We start from the raw sequence: 18,722 nt of genomic DNA, 5'->3' as shown, positions 1-18,722 counted from the left end.
TCGAGGCTGTGGTGGCCGGGAGCGGCCACTGCACACCAGTCTGGGTGACAGAGTGAGACTTCAACTCAAAAATATATATATATATATTTATTGTAGAGACAAGGTCTTGCCAAGTTGCCCAGGCTAGTCTTGAACCTGCAGGCTCAGACAATCTACTCACCTTGGTCTCCCCAAGTGCTGGGATTACAGGCTAAGCCACTGAGCATGGCCATGAAATTTTCAATTGCATTTTTGGGAAATAAAACCAAGACTTTGAAAAAGAGCTGGGGCTGGAACCTAGGGGACTAACTCCAGATACCATGCTGTTAACCTTACTACTGTATTATGGTGGCTGTGTAAAGTCTATCCCAGAACAAAGTGGGACAACAAGCAAATTTTGAATACAAATATTTAAAAGGGCTTATGAATAAAAGGTATTAGTCAAATATAGCTATTATGTCATTATTTCATTCACTTACTCAGCATTTATTGAGTATATAATATACTCTTGGCATGATATAGAATGAAAACCAGAAAACAGGGATTAGGAAAAGGAAAGGGAAAAATGAATTCTACCAATATACCAAGTTAAGAACTGTGTTATAACCCAGTAATTTCACTCCTAGGTATATAACCAAGAGAAATGAAAACATACATCCATGTAAAAACCTGTACATAAATGTTCAAAGCAGCATTATTCTTAAGAGCCCCAAAGTAGAAACAATCTAAATGTTACTCAACTGGCGAATGGATAAACACACCGTGGCACCTCCACAAAAAGGAACATTATTTAGCAAAACAAGTGCCTTGAAAACATTACATTGAGTGAAAGAAGTCAGTCACAAAAGACCACATGGATTGTATGAAATGTCCAGATCAGGCAAATGCATAGAGACAGACAGGAGATTAGTAGTTGCCTAGGCTTGGAGAGCTGGCACAAAATAAGGAGAGGCTGATAATGGGTACTAGGTTTCTTTTAGGCTAATGAAATATTCTGAAACTGACTGAGTGTTAGTTGCACAACCATACAAATATACCAAAAAACACTGAATTGTATTTTTAAAATGGCTGAGTTGTATGACATGTGCACTACATCTTGATAAAGCTGTCAAAAAATCTAAAACAAACAAATAAAAAGGACTACATCAAGGAGAACAAGGAATAAGAAAAGGAGGGCGGTAGGCACGTATCCCTGGGCAAGACTGAGCTCCTAATACAGAAGTGGCAGCCTGCTCACTTTCTTCTATTATTATTATTATTTTTTTTTTTGAGTTGGAGTCTCACTCTGTCACCCAGGCTGGAGTGCAGTGGCATGCTCACAGCCACCACAGCCTCAACCTACTGGGTTCCAAGTACTAGAACCACAGGCATGTGCCACGACATCCGGCCAATTTTTTTATTTATTGTAGAGACAAGGTCTAGCTAGCCATGTTGCCTGGGCTGGTCTTGAACCTGTGGGCTCAGGCAATCTTCTCGCCTCTGCCTCCCAAAGTGCTGGGATTACAGGCATGAGCCATTGCTCCTGGCTGGCCTGCTCACTTTCACCTCCCCAAACCTACTACTTCAGAAATATGCAAACACCTGTTGAGTAAATAGAGAATATAACATAAAGGTACAGTCCCAACTCTACAAGGTGTACAACCTAAGGAAAGTCCAGGGTCTAAAAATGCAGAGAAGAGGCGTAAGTTCACTGTGGATGCCCACAGTAACTCAGAACTGGTTTTCACAGTCAGGACCTGTCAACATGGAGCACATTTCCAGTTTTCAAAGTACACTGGCAATAATTTTTTTAAATTCTATGCAAGAATGTCATATAAAAAAAAGTAGACTGAACACAGGATATGTTTTTCTGCCCACCTGTACTGAGAACATTACTGACAGCTGGTGTTGAGCTAATAGAAAGTCCAGAGAGATTCTGTTCAATCCCTGTACTTCCTGGTGGTGACAAAGATGGGGGATTAACTGAGGAAAGCTGGACCTTCAAAAAAAAAGAAAAAAAAAAGAAAATGACTTGTATTTATATAAAAGAAAACATGCACACTGGCTCTCACCTGCCCTATAGATACATATTGGATCATATGATAGCTTTCAAAAGTTTTTCTGGCACTTATGCCTATGTACAGGGAAGCATGCACTACAAACATCTCTCCATTCTGTCCCTTCCAGTCTTTGGACACATAGCTTCTAGCTCCAGTTGCACACACTGTTCTAGCCACTTCCACATGAAGAGAGCCTCTACTCTCTCCTCTTTCTTTACTCAGAGATCATTTTATTCAACCCTAAAATAGCACTGCTTTCCTGTTCTCTCTAAATTCTTGGCCATTTTTTTTTTTTAACTTTCATCACTCAGGAAATAAATCAGCTAGAAGTCTGAAAACATGATAGATTTCTTAGCTATTTCTCAAGATTTTCCTCATGAATCCATTTACTCTTTTCTCAATGCACAAATGTGGCAGTCAGATTTCCACTTTTCAGGAGTTGATCTGGACTCTACTGATGGGTGGTTTCATCTCTGAATAATCCAACTTCTGCAGCGCCAGTGCCTTGTGGAATATTCCGAGAAAACCTGTGTTGTGACCCTTCCCCTACCAGCTGTTTCACCCTCTGGTGTCCTCAGACCTGCAGAGGCACATCTGGGAGAGAAAGCCCTGACTAGGGGGCAGCAGATATAATGGTTGGAGTCTGAACATATAACTATACTGGCTCTGGCCTGAGCCAATGATGGGGGTGGGGAGTGAGCTGAAGAAAAACTTCCAGTAGCTGCCCTTCACTTCCTCTAGAATCAGGGATGGCCAAATTGTGCACATGAAGTGACAGTGCCAGCAGCCCTGTCTTTACAAAACTAGCACTTTTTTTTTGGGTGTTTGGTTTTTATTTAGTTGTGCGGACAAAAGTTGACTGTCACACAATGGCTTCATAAGAAACATTCACAAGCTCTATGAGCCTGCTCAGAGCTCTGACTCCCTAAGAAGCCTCACCTTGATCCTGCAAGAGTTCTCTCACTCCCCACCCCCCATCACCCTCACATACCTAGCCTTCCTTGCTTTCTCAGTCAAATTTCTTGAAGTAGTAAGCCCTAGCTGGCATCACCTGATCACTCACCATTAATTCTGGAGCCCCTGTGATTTGGTATTTGCAGCCTGAAATTTTTCTTGCTCGGGACATGTGTTTTTACTTCTTTCCCCTGACGTCTCTGCAGCACCTGACATGGCTGATTATGCCCTTTTTCTTGAAGTTTTGTTTTCCTTTTGGATTCCCCTAAGCCTCCTTTGCTGGATCTCCTTTCTCTGCCTGTCTAGATTTGCAAGATTCGGACCTCAGTCCTCTGTCCCACCCAGACCCAATTCTTCAACAGTTTTTATAACACCTACAGGGTTAAGTTACCCTCTCTTTGCTGATGACCTCCAAGTCTGCATCTCTAGTCCTGTCCTCTTTCCTAAAATCCAGACTCACGTATCTAACCTCCATCCAGGTATCTTACAGAAACCTCAAATTCCACACTATCAACAATTTACTCATCATTTGCCCTATATCAATTAGTGTTTTCGCTGTATACATCAATACACTTGATTTGTTTTGGTGAAAACTTTGATATATTCAGGCAGTGTTATCTTACCTCTGTAAACCCATCTTTAAGAGGTGTAATAGGTGTGCCAGTCATTTGTCCTGGAAGAGAAATTTTCTTTCCTTCTTCAAATGGGCGTGTAGGTATTCGATGCAAATAACCATATCCAATGCCACATCCTAGGCTATAAAAACATTTTTTTAAGTTGTTATCAATCACAGTTTGTATTTCAGTGAGATTTTTTTTTTTGGTGCAACCTGGGAACATAGATTCAAGGTGCCTTGAATATATACTCCCTTCTTGGAGGTGTTGAAACATAAAAACAAACAAATTTCCATTCTTTTAAATAATGCCATCTTATCAGAGGTCTCCCTGACCACCTGAAACAGCACACAGCATTCTGCCCCCCACCACGAACACTACCTTTACTCCTTTACTTTCCTTCAAGTATTTACTACCATCCAACACATTGCATATTTATTTATTATCTATCTCCCTCAATAAAATGCAAAGGTCCTTAAGGGCAGAGACCGTGTGTATTTACTACCATCTTAACAGTTCCTGACACGTGGTGGACACGTGATAATTATAAGCTGATTGAATGACATACACACAGCCTTTCCACTGAAGAGTCTAAGCACTGTGTGATGACATCATTTACATCCCATGGTTCTCTTTCAGAAACTGATACAAACCAGTGTGTATGTTCAATCCAGATTCCTTCTATTTTATTCTCCTACTGCCACCGGAGGCATTGTTCTAGTAAGATGTGATCATAATCGCTTTTTTCTACATCCTGATGGTCTCCCAAAATTCCTTTCTCTGTCCTCCCTTTGGGGAATTACTTCTCTGCTGTTGTGTGGAGTGTTGGGACTGTGAATCAGGTTGTCTGCCCTGCCCAAACCAAGGGACCAGCTCATGGCCAAAGCCAGGCCAATCAATCTCTCTTGCCTAGGGCTACAAATTTTGGGAATGATAAAAAATATATAAAATGGCTTTATCTTTTCAATAGAATGAATGCTGATATAATTGTCAAATAGTTTTCCTATCTAAATCCCTAGAGGTTTTCTGAGTTTTGCCCTTCCCACATCCAGTCAATTAGCTGTTTCTTTGATTATATGCGCTAATCCATATCAATAAGTATGCATGCGTTTATGACAGAGACAGCTGGCTTTTACCATTTGGAACCCAAAACCCCTACTGATACAACATCACAGTCCCACTGCTCATAGCCAATGCAATTTCCTGACCATGGTATTTAAGGCTCTCCACAATCAGGTTCCTACTTACGTTTCCATCATGATGTCTTTTATTTCCCAAACTGCTTGACACTTTCAGAGTAGGCCGTGCATGAACAACTCTGTGCCTTTCCTCTGCTACAGCATTTATTATCTCCATGGGTACTATCGCTACCAAACAGTGGTCAACTTCAGCTCCTCCATAACCAATGCTGATTTGCACAATGATGTGTCATCTTACAAAATTACCTGTTCCTTCACCCTCTCCATCAAAATTGCAATTCTCACTGGACTGGATCCCAGATAGGCTTAGAGAAATACATCCATACTGATCAATGATGGCCTTTCAGAGAAGTTGCCTTTTTAAAACAAGATGCTTACTAATCAAAGTAACTAAGCAGTGGTAGAGAAGCCAAGACCTGCTGCAAACTGAAAGATAGCCTAGGAATGAAGTTAAGAGAAATATGGGCCAGGCACAGTGGCTCATGCCTGTAATCCAGCACATTGGGAGGTGGAAGTGAGAAAACTGTCTGAGTCCAGGGGTTCGAGACCAGCCTGGGCAACTTGGTGAGGCTTCTTCTCTACAATAAATCATAAAATTAGCCAGGTGTGGTGGCGCACACATGTGGTTCCAGCTATTGGAAGACTGAGGTAGAAGGATCGCCTGAACCCAGCAGGTCAAGGTTACAGTGGCCATAAGCATGTCACTGCACTTTAGCCTGGGTGAGAGAGTAAGACTCCTATCAAAAAAAAAAAAGAAAAGAAATAAGATGTAATGAATGAAATGTGGTCAGCCTCTGAGCTCTGAGGAAGGAATAATAAAAAGAGGCACAGAAAGGACAAATGCATGGTCAGTGGCAGACTCAGAAAAATAGTCTGGGCCTGTCTAAAGCAGTGGCCAATCAATTAAACCACATCAAAGGGAAAATGACTTCCAAACAAAAGGAATAAATGCCATGAATCTACATAAGAAGGGCTCCAAGAACAAGAATGTAACAGTAGTCAATATAATTACAAAGTGAAAGAAAAAGTGATGTTTTTTGCTGTTGGACTTCATCGTTCACAAAACCTTTGATTCCATGCTTTCCAGGCATTCTTGGGGTACTAACCTGACCTGAGTAATTTCCCCTTCTCCAGTTAGAGAACTAAAGATTTGCTATTCAAATGAATACAGCAGCTTCTTTGCAAGTTTTGTTTATATGATGCAGTCCCTCTGAAATGAATATATTTTGAATGCTTTCAGATCATATTTCTGGGTATTTATGAACTTGGACAACGAACAATGATAATTCGATCAAGTACTGCCCCAGATAGGCCAGATTCTTAGATGATACCTCTGTCTTACCTTTTTCAATACGTTTTTTGCTTTCTTGGTGTTGTTACTTTATTTTTTGAGTCAGAGTCTCACTCTGTGGCCCAGGCTGGAGTGTAGTGCAATCTCAGCCTGCTGGGCTCAGGCGATCCTTCTGCCTTAGCCCTCCAAGTAGCTGGAACCACAGGTGTGCACCATCATGCCCAGCTAATTTTTGATTTATTGCAGAGATGAGGTCTTACCAAGTTGCCCAGGCTGGTCTCGAACCTGTGGGCTCAGGCAATTCTCTCACCTTGGCCTCCCAAAGTGCTGGAATTACAGGCGTGAGTTGGCCTGCAACAAGTTATTATTCTTGTGGTAAGACACATTCAGCTGAAGAATTTCAGGTGCCATGAGTAAAGACACTGTGAGCAATTGGAGGCTTTTCCTGTCTACAACAACTCAGCCATCCTTTTTCCAGCACGGACTGGAACTTTTACAAAACATTTGGCAAGTTTCCAAATCCTAGGCTTTTCTTTAATTATGGCTTTTGTTCAATAATTCCTCAAATAAATGTTAGTAGCTTTTAGATCAGTAAAGAAAAGGACTATAGTATATAGTCCATGTTTCCTAGATATGTGCTTTAAAAAAAATGAATGACTGGTTTCAAATGTTCTAGGTTTGCTCTCTGCTTTTTTAAGAGGAGTCTTGTAACAAATCAATAACTTATTTCAAAATAAAAGCAATAAATGTCTATAAATTATCTGTCATATCTGTTTAAGAGTCATAACTTAGTCTAAAAAATGACCTTACCTGCCTTCCCCACCCCATGCAGAATTTGGTGTAATAATCACTTCTCGGCAGTTATCAGTGTCTGTGTTGTACACATAAAGTTTCAGTGGCTTTGCTTCATGTGTTTCAATAAGGCTGAATAGATCTTCAGACTGCAAAAGCATCACAGAAGGAAAATGATTTTATGTTACTATGCTTCAGAACAGTAGGTCTCAAACATACTATCAGAATCACCTGGAAAACTTTATTTTTAAAAAACAACTTTCCATTTGACTCAGCAATTCAATTCCCCTTCTGGGAATACACCCGGAGAAACTCAAATCTTTCTACAAAAAAATACCTGCACACACATTTACTGCAGCACTATTCACAACAGCAAAAACATAGAACCAAACATGTTGCCCATCAAAAGTGGACTGGATAAAAAAATGTGGTACAAGCTGGGCACAGTGGCTCAAGTCTGTAATCCCAACACTTTGGGGGGTGGAGGTGAGAGAGTTGCCTGAGCTCAGGGATTTGAAACCAGCCTGAGCCACATGGCAAGACCTTGTCTCTATAATAAATAAAAAAAATTAGCCAGGTGGGGTGGCGCACGCCTGTAGTTCCAGCTACTTGGAAGGCTGAGGTGGAAGGTTTGTAGCCCAGCAGGTCGAGGCTACGGTAGCTGTGAGTGTGCCACTGCAATCCAGTCAGGGTGACACAGTGAGACCCCAACTCAAAAAAAAAGAAAAAAAGGCTGGGCTTGGTGGCTCAGTCTATAATCACCACTTTGGGAGGCCGAGGTGAGTGGATTGCCTAAGTCTGCGGGTTTGAGACCAGCCTGGGCAACTTGGCGAGACCTCATCTCTACAATAAATAAAAAATTAGCCGGGTGTGGTAGTGCACGCCTGTAGTTTTGGCTACTTGGAAGGCTAAGGTGGAAGGATTCCCGGAGCCCAGCAGGTTGATGCTGAGGTAGCCGTGAGTGTGCCACTGCACTCTAACCTGGGCAATGAAGTAAGACTTCAATTAAAAAAAAAAAAAGACCTGGTTATCTGGGCACCTTATATTTATCTCATTTTTGTATGTATATTGTATGTATGTAATATGTATTTCCACTAACAGACAAGGAAAAGGATCTGACTAATATGGCTGAGCTAATTTTGTCACCTGAGCAAAAAGGGGAAGAGAAAATGAAGTCAATGAACAGTTGAGAATGAGAATTTGATTTAGTCTTAGGTATGTAAAATATTTTTGTGTATCATACACAAAATCTGTGCAACTGCCACACAGTATGTTTTTCCTCACAGCTAAACCCAGTAAGATACTTCCCAGATATTCCATTTAACACCCTGAAGGATAAGCTATTCTTGGATTAGCAAAGACTGACAAAGTATGCAAAATACCTTTCTGAACTCAAACATCGAGTAAATTTTATATAATTTTCATTATCAATAAACATACTAATTACCTCATTCATGACTGTATCTGCTCCAATGATATAATCACTGTGAGGTCTAAGACCTGCCAGTGCTGCAGGAGAATTTGATTCTACTTCCTAGAATGACACAAAAACATATCTCAATACCAATATACATAAAACAATCTTCCAAGTTTTCTAGTCACAGCTTTTAATTACAGTGATTTAATAAACCTCTATATTTCTGTCTTGTTAGAGATAATGTCCAATGCCAGAATCTATAGAATACAGATATTTAAAACTGCAAAGAGGCCAGGCTCGGTGGCTCAGTCTGTAATCCCAGCACTTTGGGAGGCCAAAGTGAGTGGATTGCCTAAGTCCATGGATTCAAGACCAGCCCGAGCAACTTGGCAAGACCTCGTCTCTACAATAAATAAAAATTAGCCAGGTGTGATAGCGCGCGCTTGTAGTTCCAGCTACTTGGAAGACTGAGACAGAAGGATTGCTAGAGCCCAGCAGGTCGGCCCAGCAGGTGGACACTGGGGTGGCCATGAGTGTGCCACTGCACTCCAGCCTGGGCGCCAGAGTGAGACTCCAACTCAAAAAAACCCCAAAAAAACACACAAATAAAACTCCAAAGCATATAAATTATATAATGTTTAATAAATATTTAAAACATTTCTGTAGCTATCTACTTCAGTGTGTCCTCTAATGCATAAACCATTAGAAACACAGTTCTTAAGCTGCTATATTTGCTTCTACTTCTCAAGTTTTGTCTTTAATTGATCCATTTTCAAAAAGCAACGAATACTGATTTTTAGAAACTAAAGACAGCCTAAGAATGCCTTTACAATTAAAATACCCTTCTACATTGCTTCTTGTTCCGCACACATAGCTATTCACAGCTCATACCTACCAACACATGCCAAACATTTTCATTTGCTCCATCAAAGCTGCAGAAACGAATGCTCACTCCCAACAAGCCCTGGCCACCCCACAGGTTACTTGGGGTGACTGAGGTCTCTCGCAGCTCCAGTGTTTTGCTGCTATAGATAAGCATTTTTACTGGCTTTTCAACATTTGCTTTCAGTAGATCTTTAAGAGTGTCATTGTCTTTGTTCTGTAAACATATAGAAATCACATTTCTTAATAAATTCAGTGTTATCTTAAGCATCCTATGGGTCTATAATAGTAGTAGTAATAAACAACATAAGTAAAACTTTCAACACAACAGGCAAAGCTTTCACTAACATTTAAATATTCTTCCACATAAAAGAATGTCAAAAAATTAAGAATAATTCTGAGTTTAGCAATAATTCTTCCATGCCTTTTTTCTAATAGCTGACTATGGATTATGGGATTTGCAATCCACAATTATTTAGAGTGACACAGGGCATCAATGATTAAAAACAAAATATGAGCCAGGCTCAGTGGCTCAGCCTGTAATCCCGCGCTCTGGGAGGCTGAGGTGAGTGGATTGCCTGAGCCCACGGGTTCGAGACCTGCCTGGGCAACTTGGCGAGACCTCATCTCTACAATAAATCAAAAAATTAGCCGGGCATGGTAGTGCACGCCCGTAGTCCCAGCTACTTGGAAGGCTGAGGATCTCCGGAGCCCAGCAGGTTGAGGCTGTGGTCGCCAGGAGCATGCCACTGCACTCCAGTCTGGGCAACAGAGTGAGACTCCAACTCAAAAAAAACCCCCAAAAAACACAAAAATATGTGTCCGGGTGTGGTAGCTAACACTTGTAATCCCAGCACTTGGGGAGGCTGAGCTGGAAGGATTGCTTGAGACCAGGGGTTCCACCAGGGCAACATGGTGAGATCTCGTCTCTATAAAAAATTAGCCAAGTGGTGGGTGCCTGTATTCTCAACTACTTGGAAGGCTGAGGCAGAAGGATTGCTTGAGCTCAGGAGTTCAAAGTGACAGTGAGCTATGATTGCGCCACTGCACTTCAGCCTGGGCAACAGAATGAGACCTCTGTTACTTTAAAAAAAAAAAGTCATAAGAAGTTACATTATTAGCAAAGTTGCAATGACTTTGATTTTAAAATCTAAAATATTTGTACTTTATTATTTATTAGGAGCTAGAAAGAAAAAAACGGCAACAGAATGCTAAATATTTTAGTATATAAATGAATAAAGGCCATTATGTCAGAAATGCTAATAATGAGCAAAAACTTAAGATTATAAAAAAATAAACCACCAAATAGCTACTGTCATAAGTATTTTCTTTGCTAAGACTATATAATTTCCTTCATACAGGGCTTTACTATGGGTAAACTGAAAACAACTTATAACAACTTTTAATTCTGCACTTTGTAGCATTTCTTTCTGTCTAGGTCTAATAACATTATTTACATATCATGAAACTTAGCTCCAAGAAAACTGACAAGCTGAGAATGAGTGTTTACTAATCCATTTGTCAACAACCTAGAGAAGTCTCACATCTTTAAAAAGCAATCTTTTACACCTTAATTATTTATTTCTGCTTCTAAAAATGAAATATTTAACATACAAAATAAAAGTTTCCAGTGAGACTCTGCTCCCCTAAGATAATCACTGGAGTGAAAGTATAGTATTCTAGAGTTAGCATTTTAATGTTTACTAACACATGATTATTTATAAACTGGCATCACACTCTATATAAAGTTTGCAAGTAAATAATAAATATCTATCCCAGATAATTGGAAAAATTCCATTTTAAAAAGATTACAGATACTGTAGACAAGACTACAAAAAACTGAACTTACTAATCTTGAACCATTAATAGAAACAATAAAATCAAAGAAAGGCTCTAGTCCAGCTCTGTGTCCTGGGGAATTTTCTTGTACCTGTAAAAACAAAAAGACCAACATTTAAAAATGCAAAGCCTAATTGTAAATTGTAAGCTAAATTTCAACAGCTATCTCTTTTCAGTAAAAATATGTTAATCTCATTGATAATGAAATATAGGTGCAAGATAGCTTTCTCATTTCTCTTCATCTCTCCCAGATAATGACCTTTCACTTCCCTAAACTCCACTCTCACTCTTTTTTTTTTTTTTGAGTCAGAGTCTCACTCTCACCCAGGCTGGAGTGCAGTGGCATGCTCACAGCCACCACGGTCTCAACCTGCTGGGCGCAGGCGATACTTCTGCCTCAGTCTTCCTATAGCTGGAACTACAGGCGCACGCCACCACACCCGGCTAATTTTTTTTTATTTATTGTAGAGATGAGGTCTTGTCAAGTTGCCCAGGCTGGTCTCAAACCCCTGAGCTCAGGCAATCCTCTTGTCTCAGCCTCCCAAAGTGCTGGGATTATAGGTGTGAGCCACCGTGCCAGGCCTGACTCTACCCATTCTTTAAGTTCATCTCCTGTATGAGGTTTTCCCTCTGTGGTTCCCACGCCATTGTTTCCTTTTTGTGAGGGAAGGAGCTAATCCTCCCAGAAATTAGCTTATGACACAGCAGATAGGTAATCATTGCAACTAAAAGACAAACTCAAGTACTTATTCTTTGACTACTATTAGCAAGGGAACATTCAGTTATAAAGCTAATATAGGAACACAGTCGCTGACGTCAGACAATCCTCTCACCTTGGCCTCCCAAAGTGCTGGGATTATAGGTGTGAGCCACTGCACCCAGCCAATATTACCTTTTATTTAAGCCAAATTATACTATCATTGTCTCTGAAAAAGTAAAACTAGATAGTCATCTTCTGTCACAGTAAAAAATAATTGTCCATTATAAAGATGATTCAATGTTTAACTTGCTAAAACTGTTTGATCTTATTTTATGTAAGTTTCCCCACAAATTTTGGACTTAATCAGTTTTGTAAATTAAATAAGTTAAATATCAAAGAGATGTACTGTTTAAAGGTGTTCACTCTAATAAAAATAATCAGTACATATTTAGTTTAGTTTCTTTCTTTCTTACTTATTTATTTAATTTTTTAGTTGGAGTCTCACTCTGTCGCCTAGGCTGGAGTGCAGTGGCATACTCACAGTCACTCCAGCGTCGACCTGCTGGACTCCAGCGATTCCTCTGCCTCAGCCTTCCAAGTAACCGAAACTATAGGCATGCACTACCATGGCTGGCTCATTTTTTATTTATTGTAGAGATGTGGTCTTGCCAAGTTGCCCAGGCTGGTCTTGAACCTGTGGGCTCAGGCAATCCACTTGCCTCGGCCTCCCAAAAAGATTCTGACCTCTTTTTTAAAAAAAAAAAAAAAAAGACTATCACCCAGGCTGGAGCACAGTAGCACAATCACAACTCATTGCAGTCTGGAACTCCTGGCTCAAACTATCCTCCCACCTCAGTCTCCCAAGTAGCTAGGTCTACAGGTGCATTCCAACAGGTGATTGGTTAATTTTAAAAATTATTTTTGGTAGAGACGGGGGTCTTGCTATGTTGCCCAGGCTGGTCTTGAACTCCTAGCCTCAAGCAGTCCTCTCACTCCCCACAGTGCTGGGATTATTAGTGTCAATCATTGTGCCTGGCTGTTTCTTAATGGAGGTTATTTCATATTTTATATATTAGCAAATAAAATGTCTAGTACCCAAAACAGAGATAGATTCCTCCTCAAATGACAACTCTGAAAGGTAAGTAGTGGCTGCCTAGAGTTACTATAAGAAAAGTGAAGTCAAGTCACAGCTAGCTGGGAAAACAGATCCAGTAGGTGTGAAATGTCTGCAGGTGGTCATCAATCTAATATGAAATGTCTCAGGTGTGAAAAGGGGATAAACAGCACAGATCCTGAGGAGCTTTCTCAGGATAGAGTTTCTCATTGAGTAGGATCTACATCTAATCATCTAATTCTCTGAATTGAATGTTTCCAAATGACCACTAATAGCATTTTATCTAGAACCCAAGTAGTTCATTGATCAATTTCAGACTTCTCCATTAACACTGCCAAAAGTTTACCTTTGAGTTAAAAAGGCTAAAGATGGCACTTTTGTAATATAATCATTTACTTTGAAAGTTGACCCTACATGCCGATTTCTTATCATGCCACCCTCTGAGTATAAAGTTTAAACTACTTGTTTGAAATGGAAAATTTCCAACATCATCAGAAGTATTCTTCCTATAACTCAAAAAGGACTCAACAGCTAAGTTTAAATTCTAAAATAAACTCAATCCTTTCCCTATTTTTCCATTTCATTTGCTACAAACATCGATTTCCTCTCTGTTTCTAATGAACCTTGAAATTAATTTCTTCCTCAAATTTATTTATGTCATTAGTATCAGCACAATTTTGGCAAGTAGGTATTTTTATTATTGCGAGAAAGTCAGCAGAGGGGACCCTAGAAAATACTCTCTTTAACCCCAAAACACTTAAAGGAAATTTCCTAGCATGAACAATAAGATCTACAACACAGCAAACTAAACATCCATACAGTCAAGTTTCTCTTGGAATATTATCCATTGACAAGAATCTTTCAGGAACCTAATCTCTTTAAGCACCAGATTACCACTTCAATACGTTCTGTCCCTGATGAGATCTCTTGATTGTTCATTTATCTTCTGCTTCCTTCAAACCATCTTAATTTAAAAGTCTATATATACTTGGTTCCATAGGCCATTTAACATTTATTACTGGGTCAGCTACTATAACACTTTAAGATGAATAGGGCAGATCTGTTAGTTTAATAATTAAGACTTTACAAGATTTTTTTAAAATGCTCAGTAAAAAAAAAATGGAGTTTTAGAGTCAGACCAAGCTGGTTTTAAGCCATCGTTTTACCCATTTATTAGTTGTGTAAGCTTGGTAAATTTTATTTACCACTCTGGGCTTCAGTATTCTCATTTTCAAGAGATAATGTCACCTACTTTACAATATTGTAAGAATTCAATGAGTCAAGTTTATGAAATGCCTACCTAAGTCTCAAGCCTATGATAGAAACTCTAAACTCTATAAATTTTAAGCTTATCCTCCTGTTATCACCATCTGAGGGTAAATCTTCATAACCAACCAATTCCTGAACATTACACTATTTTTCCAAATTTGGTAAACATCTCTTACCCTTTAAAAAGAAAAGGACTTGTAAAAGTACTAGTCAGCTGGAAAAAGAAGACACACAGGTTTTTTAAAATGCTGCCTCTCCAGTAAAATGCCAGGGTGGGGGGCACACCTCATCAATAAGGGTACCTGCATAATGAACATTTGTATACTTAACCCTGAATTGTACCCCACATATTAAAAATAAAAAAAATTTTTTAAATTCTGCCTCTTGAAAATCAATTCCAGATGGATAGTAGATCTAAAGGTCAAGGGTAAAACAACAAAGCCTGCAGACAAAAACCACAGAATAATATCTTTGAGACCTTCAAGTATGCAAAGACTTCCTTAATCAGACCTAAAAAACACCAATCACCAACCAAAAAAACCCTGATAAAATGAACTATACCGTACTAAAACTAAGAACTTCTGCTCATCAACAGGTATAATTAAGAGTGAAAAGAGGCGCATTGGCTCACGCTTGTAATCCCAGCAGTTTGGGAGGTGAAGGTGAGGATTGTCTGTGCCCAGGGATTCAAGACCACCCTGGGCAACTTGGTGAAACCTGATCTCTACAATAAATTTTAAAAAATTGCCAGGCATGGTGGCGCACACCTGTGGTTCCAGCTACTTGGAAGGTTGAGGCAGAAGAATCACCTGAGCCCAGTGAGTTGAGGCTGCGGTGGGCAGTGTGCCACTGTAGTCCAGCCTGGGCAACAGAGCGAAATTCCAACTAAAAAAAAGAGTGAAAAGATATAATACATATCCAACAAAAGATCTGTAACCAGAACAAATCTTGAACTACTGCAACTCATTAAGAAAAGACAGACAAGCCGGGCTCGGTGGCTCAGCCTGTAATCCCGCGCCTTTGGGAGGCTGAAGTAAGTGGACTGCCTGAGCCCGCGGCTGGGCAGCGAGACCTCGTCTCTACAATAAATCAAAAAAATCAGCCGGGCGTGGTAGCGTGCGCCTGTAATTCCAGCTACTCGAAAGGCTGAGGCGGAAGGATCGCCAGAGCCCAGCAGGTCGAGGCTGTAGTGGCCGGAAGCGGCCACTGCACTCCAGTCTGGGCGACAGAGTGAGATTCCAACTCAAAAAAAAAAAAAGAAAAGACAGACAATAAAATCACAATGAGACATCACTTCTTGTCCACCAGAATGACCACAATTAAAGACAATAACAAGCACTGGAAAGGATGTGGAGAAATTGGTACACTTGTACATTGCTTGTGGAAATGTAAAATGACGTAGCCTTTGTGGAAAACAGTTTGGCAGATCCTCAAAATTTAAACACAAAGCTATCATATGACCCAGAAATTCCACTTCTAGGTATACAATCCAGCAAAATGAAAATGTATGCCCATGCAAAAACTTGTTCACAAATGTCATAGCAGCATTATTCATAATAACCAAAAGCAGAAATAGTCCAAATGTCCTCAGCTGAGGAATAAACAAAATGTGGTATATCCATAAAAAGGAATGAAGTACTGAAAACGTGCCACAACATGGAAGAACCTTGAAAACATTATACAAAGTCAAAGAAGTAAGTCACAAAAGACTACTTGCTGTTTGATTCCATTTATAGGAAATGTCCAGAATAGACAAATCCATAGAGACTGACAGTAGATGAGTGGCTGTAAGGGGTAGTAGGTAGAGGAATGTGAAAGTTTCTTTTTGGAGTAATAAAAAGATTCTGGAATGAGATAGCAGTGATGATTGCACAACTCTATAAATACACTAGAAAACCACCAAATTATATTCCTTAAAAGTTTGAAATTTCTGGTAAGCAATTATATTTCAATAAAGTTGCTTAAAATAAAAAAGGAGACAACCAAATAGAGAAATGGTGAAAAAATTTTAGCAGACACTAAACAAAAGACAACACTGAAGTGATCAATAAATATGAAAATGTGCTCAACTTCAACAGTTGTCCAAAAAATGCAAATGCAGATAAAAATCACAATGTAACACTATTAACACACCTATCAGAATGGTCAAAATTTAAAAAGTGAAAAATACTAAGTGATTTTTTTTTTTTGAGTGGCAGTCTCACTTTGTTGCCCAGGCTGGAGTACAGTGGCACACTCATGACCACTGCAGCCTTGACCTGCTGGACTCAAGCGATCCTTTCCACCTCAGGCTTTCAAGTAACTGGAACTACAGGTGTGCACCACCATGCCCAGCAAATTGTTTTATTTATTGTACAGATGAGGTCTCACCAAGTTGCCCAGCCTGGTCTCGAACCCCTGGGCTCAGTCAATCCTCTCGCCTCTACCTCTCAAAGTGCTGGGATTACAGGCGTGAGCCACCACGCCCAGCAATACTAAGTGTTAAGTGAGGATGTGGCACATTCAGAAACCTCAATTACTGGTGGTGGGAAGGCAAATTAGTAACAATTTGGCAAATACAAAATATGTACACCTTTTGACCCAGAATTCTACTCTTAAGTATACACCCAATAGAAATGCACATACCTATTCTCTAAAAGACATTCACTGTAATAGTCATAGCAGCACCATTCATAAAAGCCTCAAACTGAGAACTGCACAAAAGTCCAACAGATCAATAAATTCTGGCACAGTCTCTAAAAGGCATCATATATTAATAAAGTGAAAGGTCTACAATAACACTGGACATGAATAAATCTCATAAGTAAAAGAAGACAGATACAAATGAGTCCACAACACATGGTTCCACTCATATAAAGTACAAGAGGCCAAACTAATCTATGCTGCTAGAAATCAGGATACAGTCACCTTGGGGGGGAGGGGTGCGTGTGGGCTGTGACTGGAAAGGGCTAAGAGGTTGGTTCCATGAGTTTGTTTATGAAAATTCACCAAGCTTTACACTTATGTGCACTGTTTTAACATAAAAAGTTTTAAGATTTGCTCTATCAAAAAAGTATAAATGAAAAAGTGGAAGAAATGATGAACCCAGTTATTGGCACTACAATCTAAGCAAATAACTATACCTCACCTATATGGAATATGGTTTGAGAACCTGCAATTAAGTCAAAAGGGACTCTGAGCAGTCAACATGAAAGCTATGAAGTAACTTGATCTAGTGCTCACTGTTCAGGAGAACACTTCAGAACCGTGCTCAGATCCCACTGACATTGATTTTACATAATTTAGCTATCTGATTTTCAAGTCACCAAGCAGCAGAGTAATAGCCTAAAGAGCTGAAAAAGGAAAGACATGCTACTGCCACTTATTATAGAAAAGGAAAAAAAAAAGGTAGCTGGCACAAAGTGAGAAGAAATAAAAATTACAAAAATACAAAACTAAAAGAAAAAAAGCACCAGTCTTGCACCACTTACCAAATTCTACCTTGTGAGTACTTACTGTGAGCATATATTACAGGTATAATTGTGATTGTGTCTTGGTACTACAAAGAAAAAAGTCTCTGGCATTAAGTTATTTATAGCACTTTTGTGACATGGAAACGCTTTCTATGTGTGATGTCCAATAAAACAGCCACTAGTCATATGTATAATGCAGCTACTGTGACTGAGGAACTGAATTTTATTCTTGTTTAATTTTATTACATTTAAGTTGAAATATCCACATGTAGCTGGAGGTTATTTTACTGAACAGCACAAGTCCAAGTGACAACTACACATGATTTGCATCTAACACATAGCACATTAACTGATGGTCATGATAACAATTAAGATACAAAGCAGTTAAGTTACATTTAGCACCTATGTATGATGCTGGGCAAACATGTGATACATTTTATTTTTACTTTTTTTGAAGTGAGAAAGCAGGATTTATTGAGGACAGAAAAGTTCCCACAGCGGGAGGGGACCCAAAGGGGTTTCCCAAACATTTTAAACATAGATCTTCAAGAAGCCAGTCTGAAAGGCAACATAATGTATGACTCCAACTACATGACACTCTGGAAAAGACAAAACTATAGAGACAGTAAAAGACCAATGGGCGCCAGGTGCCAGAGGGGTGGGAGGAATGAGTAGATGGAGCAGAAAGTGAAACAAGTGAAACTATTCTGCAGGATGGTGTCATGGTGGGCACATGTCATTACATATTTGCCAAACCCATAGACTATACGATGCCTGAAGTTCACAAGAATGTATAGGATGGGCTTGGAGTGACAATGATGTGTCAATGTAGATCCATCAATTGTAACACACATACCACTCTCATGGGAATGGACCATGCTGATAACAGGGGAAGCTGTATGGAGAATCTGTGCCTTCTGCTCAATTCTACTGTGAACCTTAAACTGCTCTAAAAAATAAAGTCTATTTAAAAAATTTCAGCCAGGCAAGGTGGCTCACACCTGTAATCCCAGCACTTTGAGAGGCTGAGGTGAATGGATTGCCTGAGCCCGAGGGTTCGAAACCCGCCTGGGCAACTTGGTGAGACCTCATCTCTACAATAAATCAAAAAATCAGCCGGGCGTGGTAGCGTGCGCCTGTAGTTCCAGCTACTTGGAAGGCTGAGGCAGAAGGATCGCCTG

The 18,722-nt window shown here is 39.7% G+C and overlaps 1 protein-coding gene across 3 annotated transcripts in view; it reads right to left on the bottom strand.

Moving 5' to 3' along the window:
- GORASP2 (golgi reassembly stacking protein 2) overlaps nucleotides 1-18,722 on the bottom strand; it is a 39,275-nt gene that overhangs the window by 7,400 nt on the left and 13,153 nt on the right. The window contains exons 2-7 of one of the 3 annotated variants that reach the window (XM_008068939.2): nucleotides 11,017-11,097; nucleotides 9,181-9,384; nucleotides 8,316-8,402; nucleotides 6,887-7,017; nucleotides 3,596-3,728; nucleotides 1,837-1,957 (exon numbers count right to left, since the gene is read on the bottom strand). In XM_008068939.2, coding sequence (XP_008067130.1) covers nucleotides 1,837-1,957; nucleotides 3,596-3,728; nucleotides 6,887-7,017; nucleotides 8,316-8,402; nucleotides 9,181-9,384; nucleotides 11,017-11,097 — 757 coding nt within the window. Of the gene's footprint in view, nucleotides 1-1,836; nucleotides 1,958-3,595; nucleotides 3,729-6,886; nucleotides 7,018-8,315; nucleotides 8,403-9,180; nucleotides 9,410-11,012; nucleotides 11,098-18,722 lie in introns of all 3 variants that reach the window. The other 2 variants (XM_021717705.1, XM_021717707.1) reach the window with 2 other exon arrangements.

The sequence above is a fragment of the Carlito syrichta genome, unplaced genomic scaffold (assembly GCF_000164805.1).
Source record: "Carlito syrichta isolate Samal-C Ts95f unplaced genomic scaffold, Tarsius_syrichta-2.0.1 Scaffold109683, whole genome shotgun sequence".
Lineage (NCBI taxonomy): Eukaryota > Metazoa > Chordata > Mammalia > Primates > Tarsiidae > Carlito > Carlito syrichta.
Note: the sequence above shows the minus strand (reverse complement) of the source record. Positions and strands in the feature narration are given on the sequence as shown.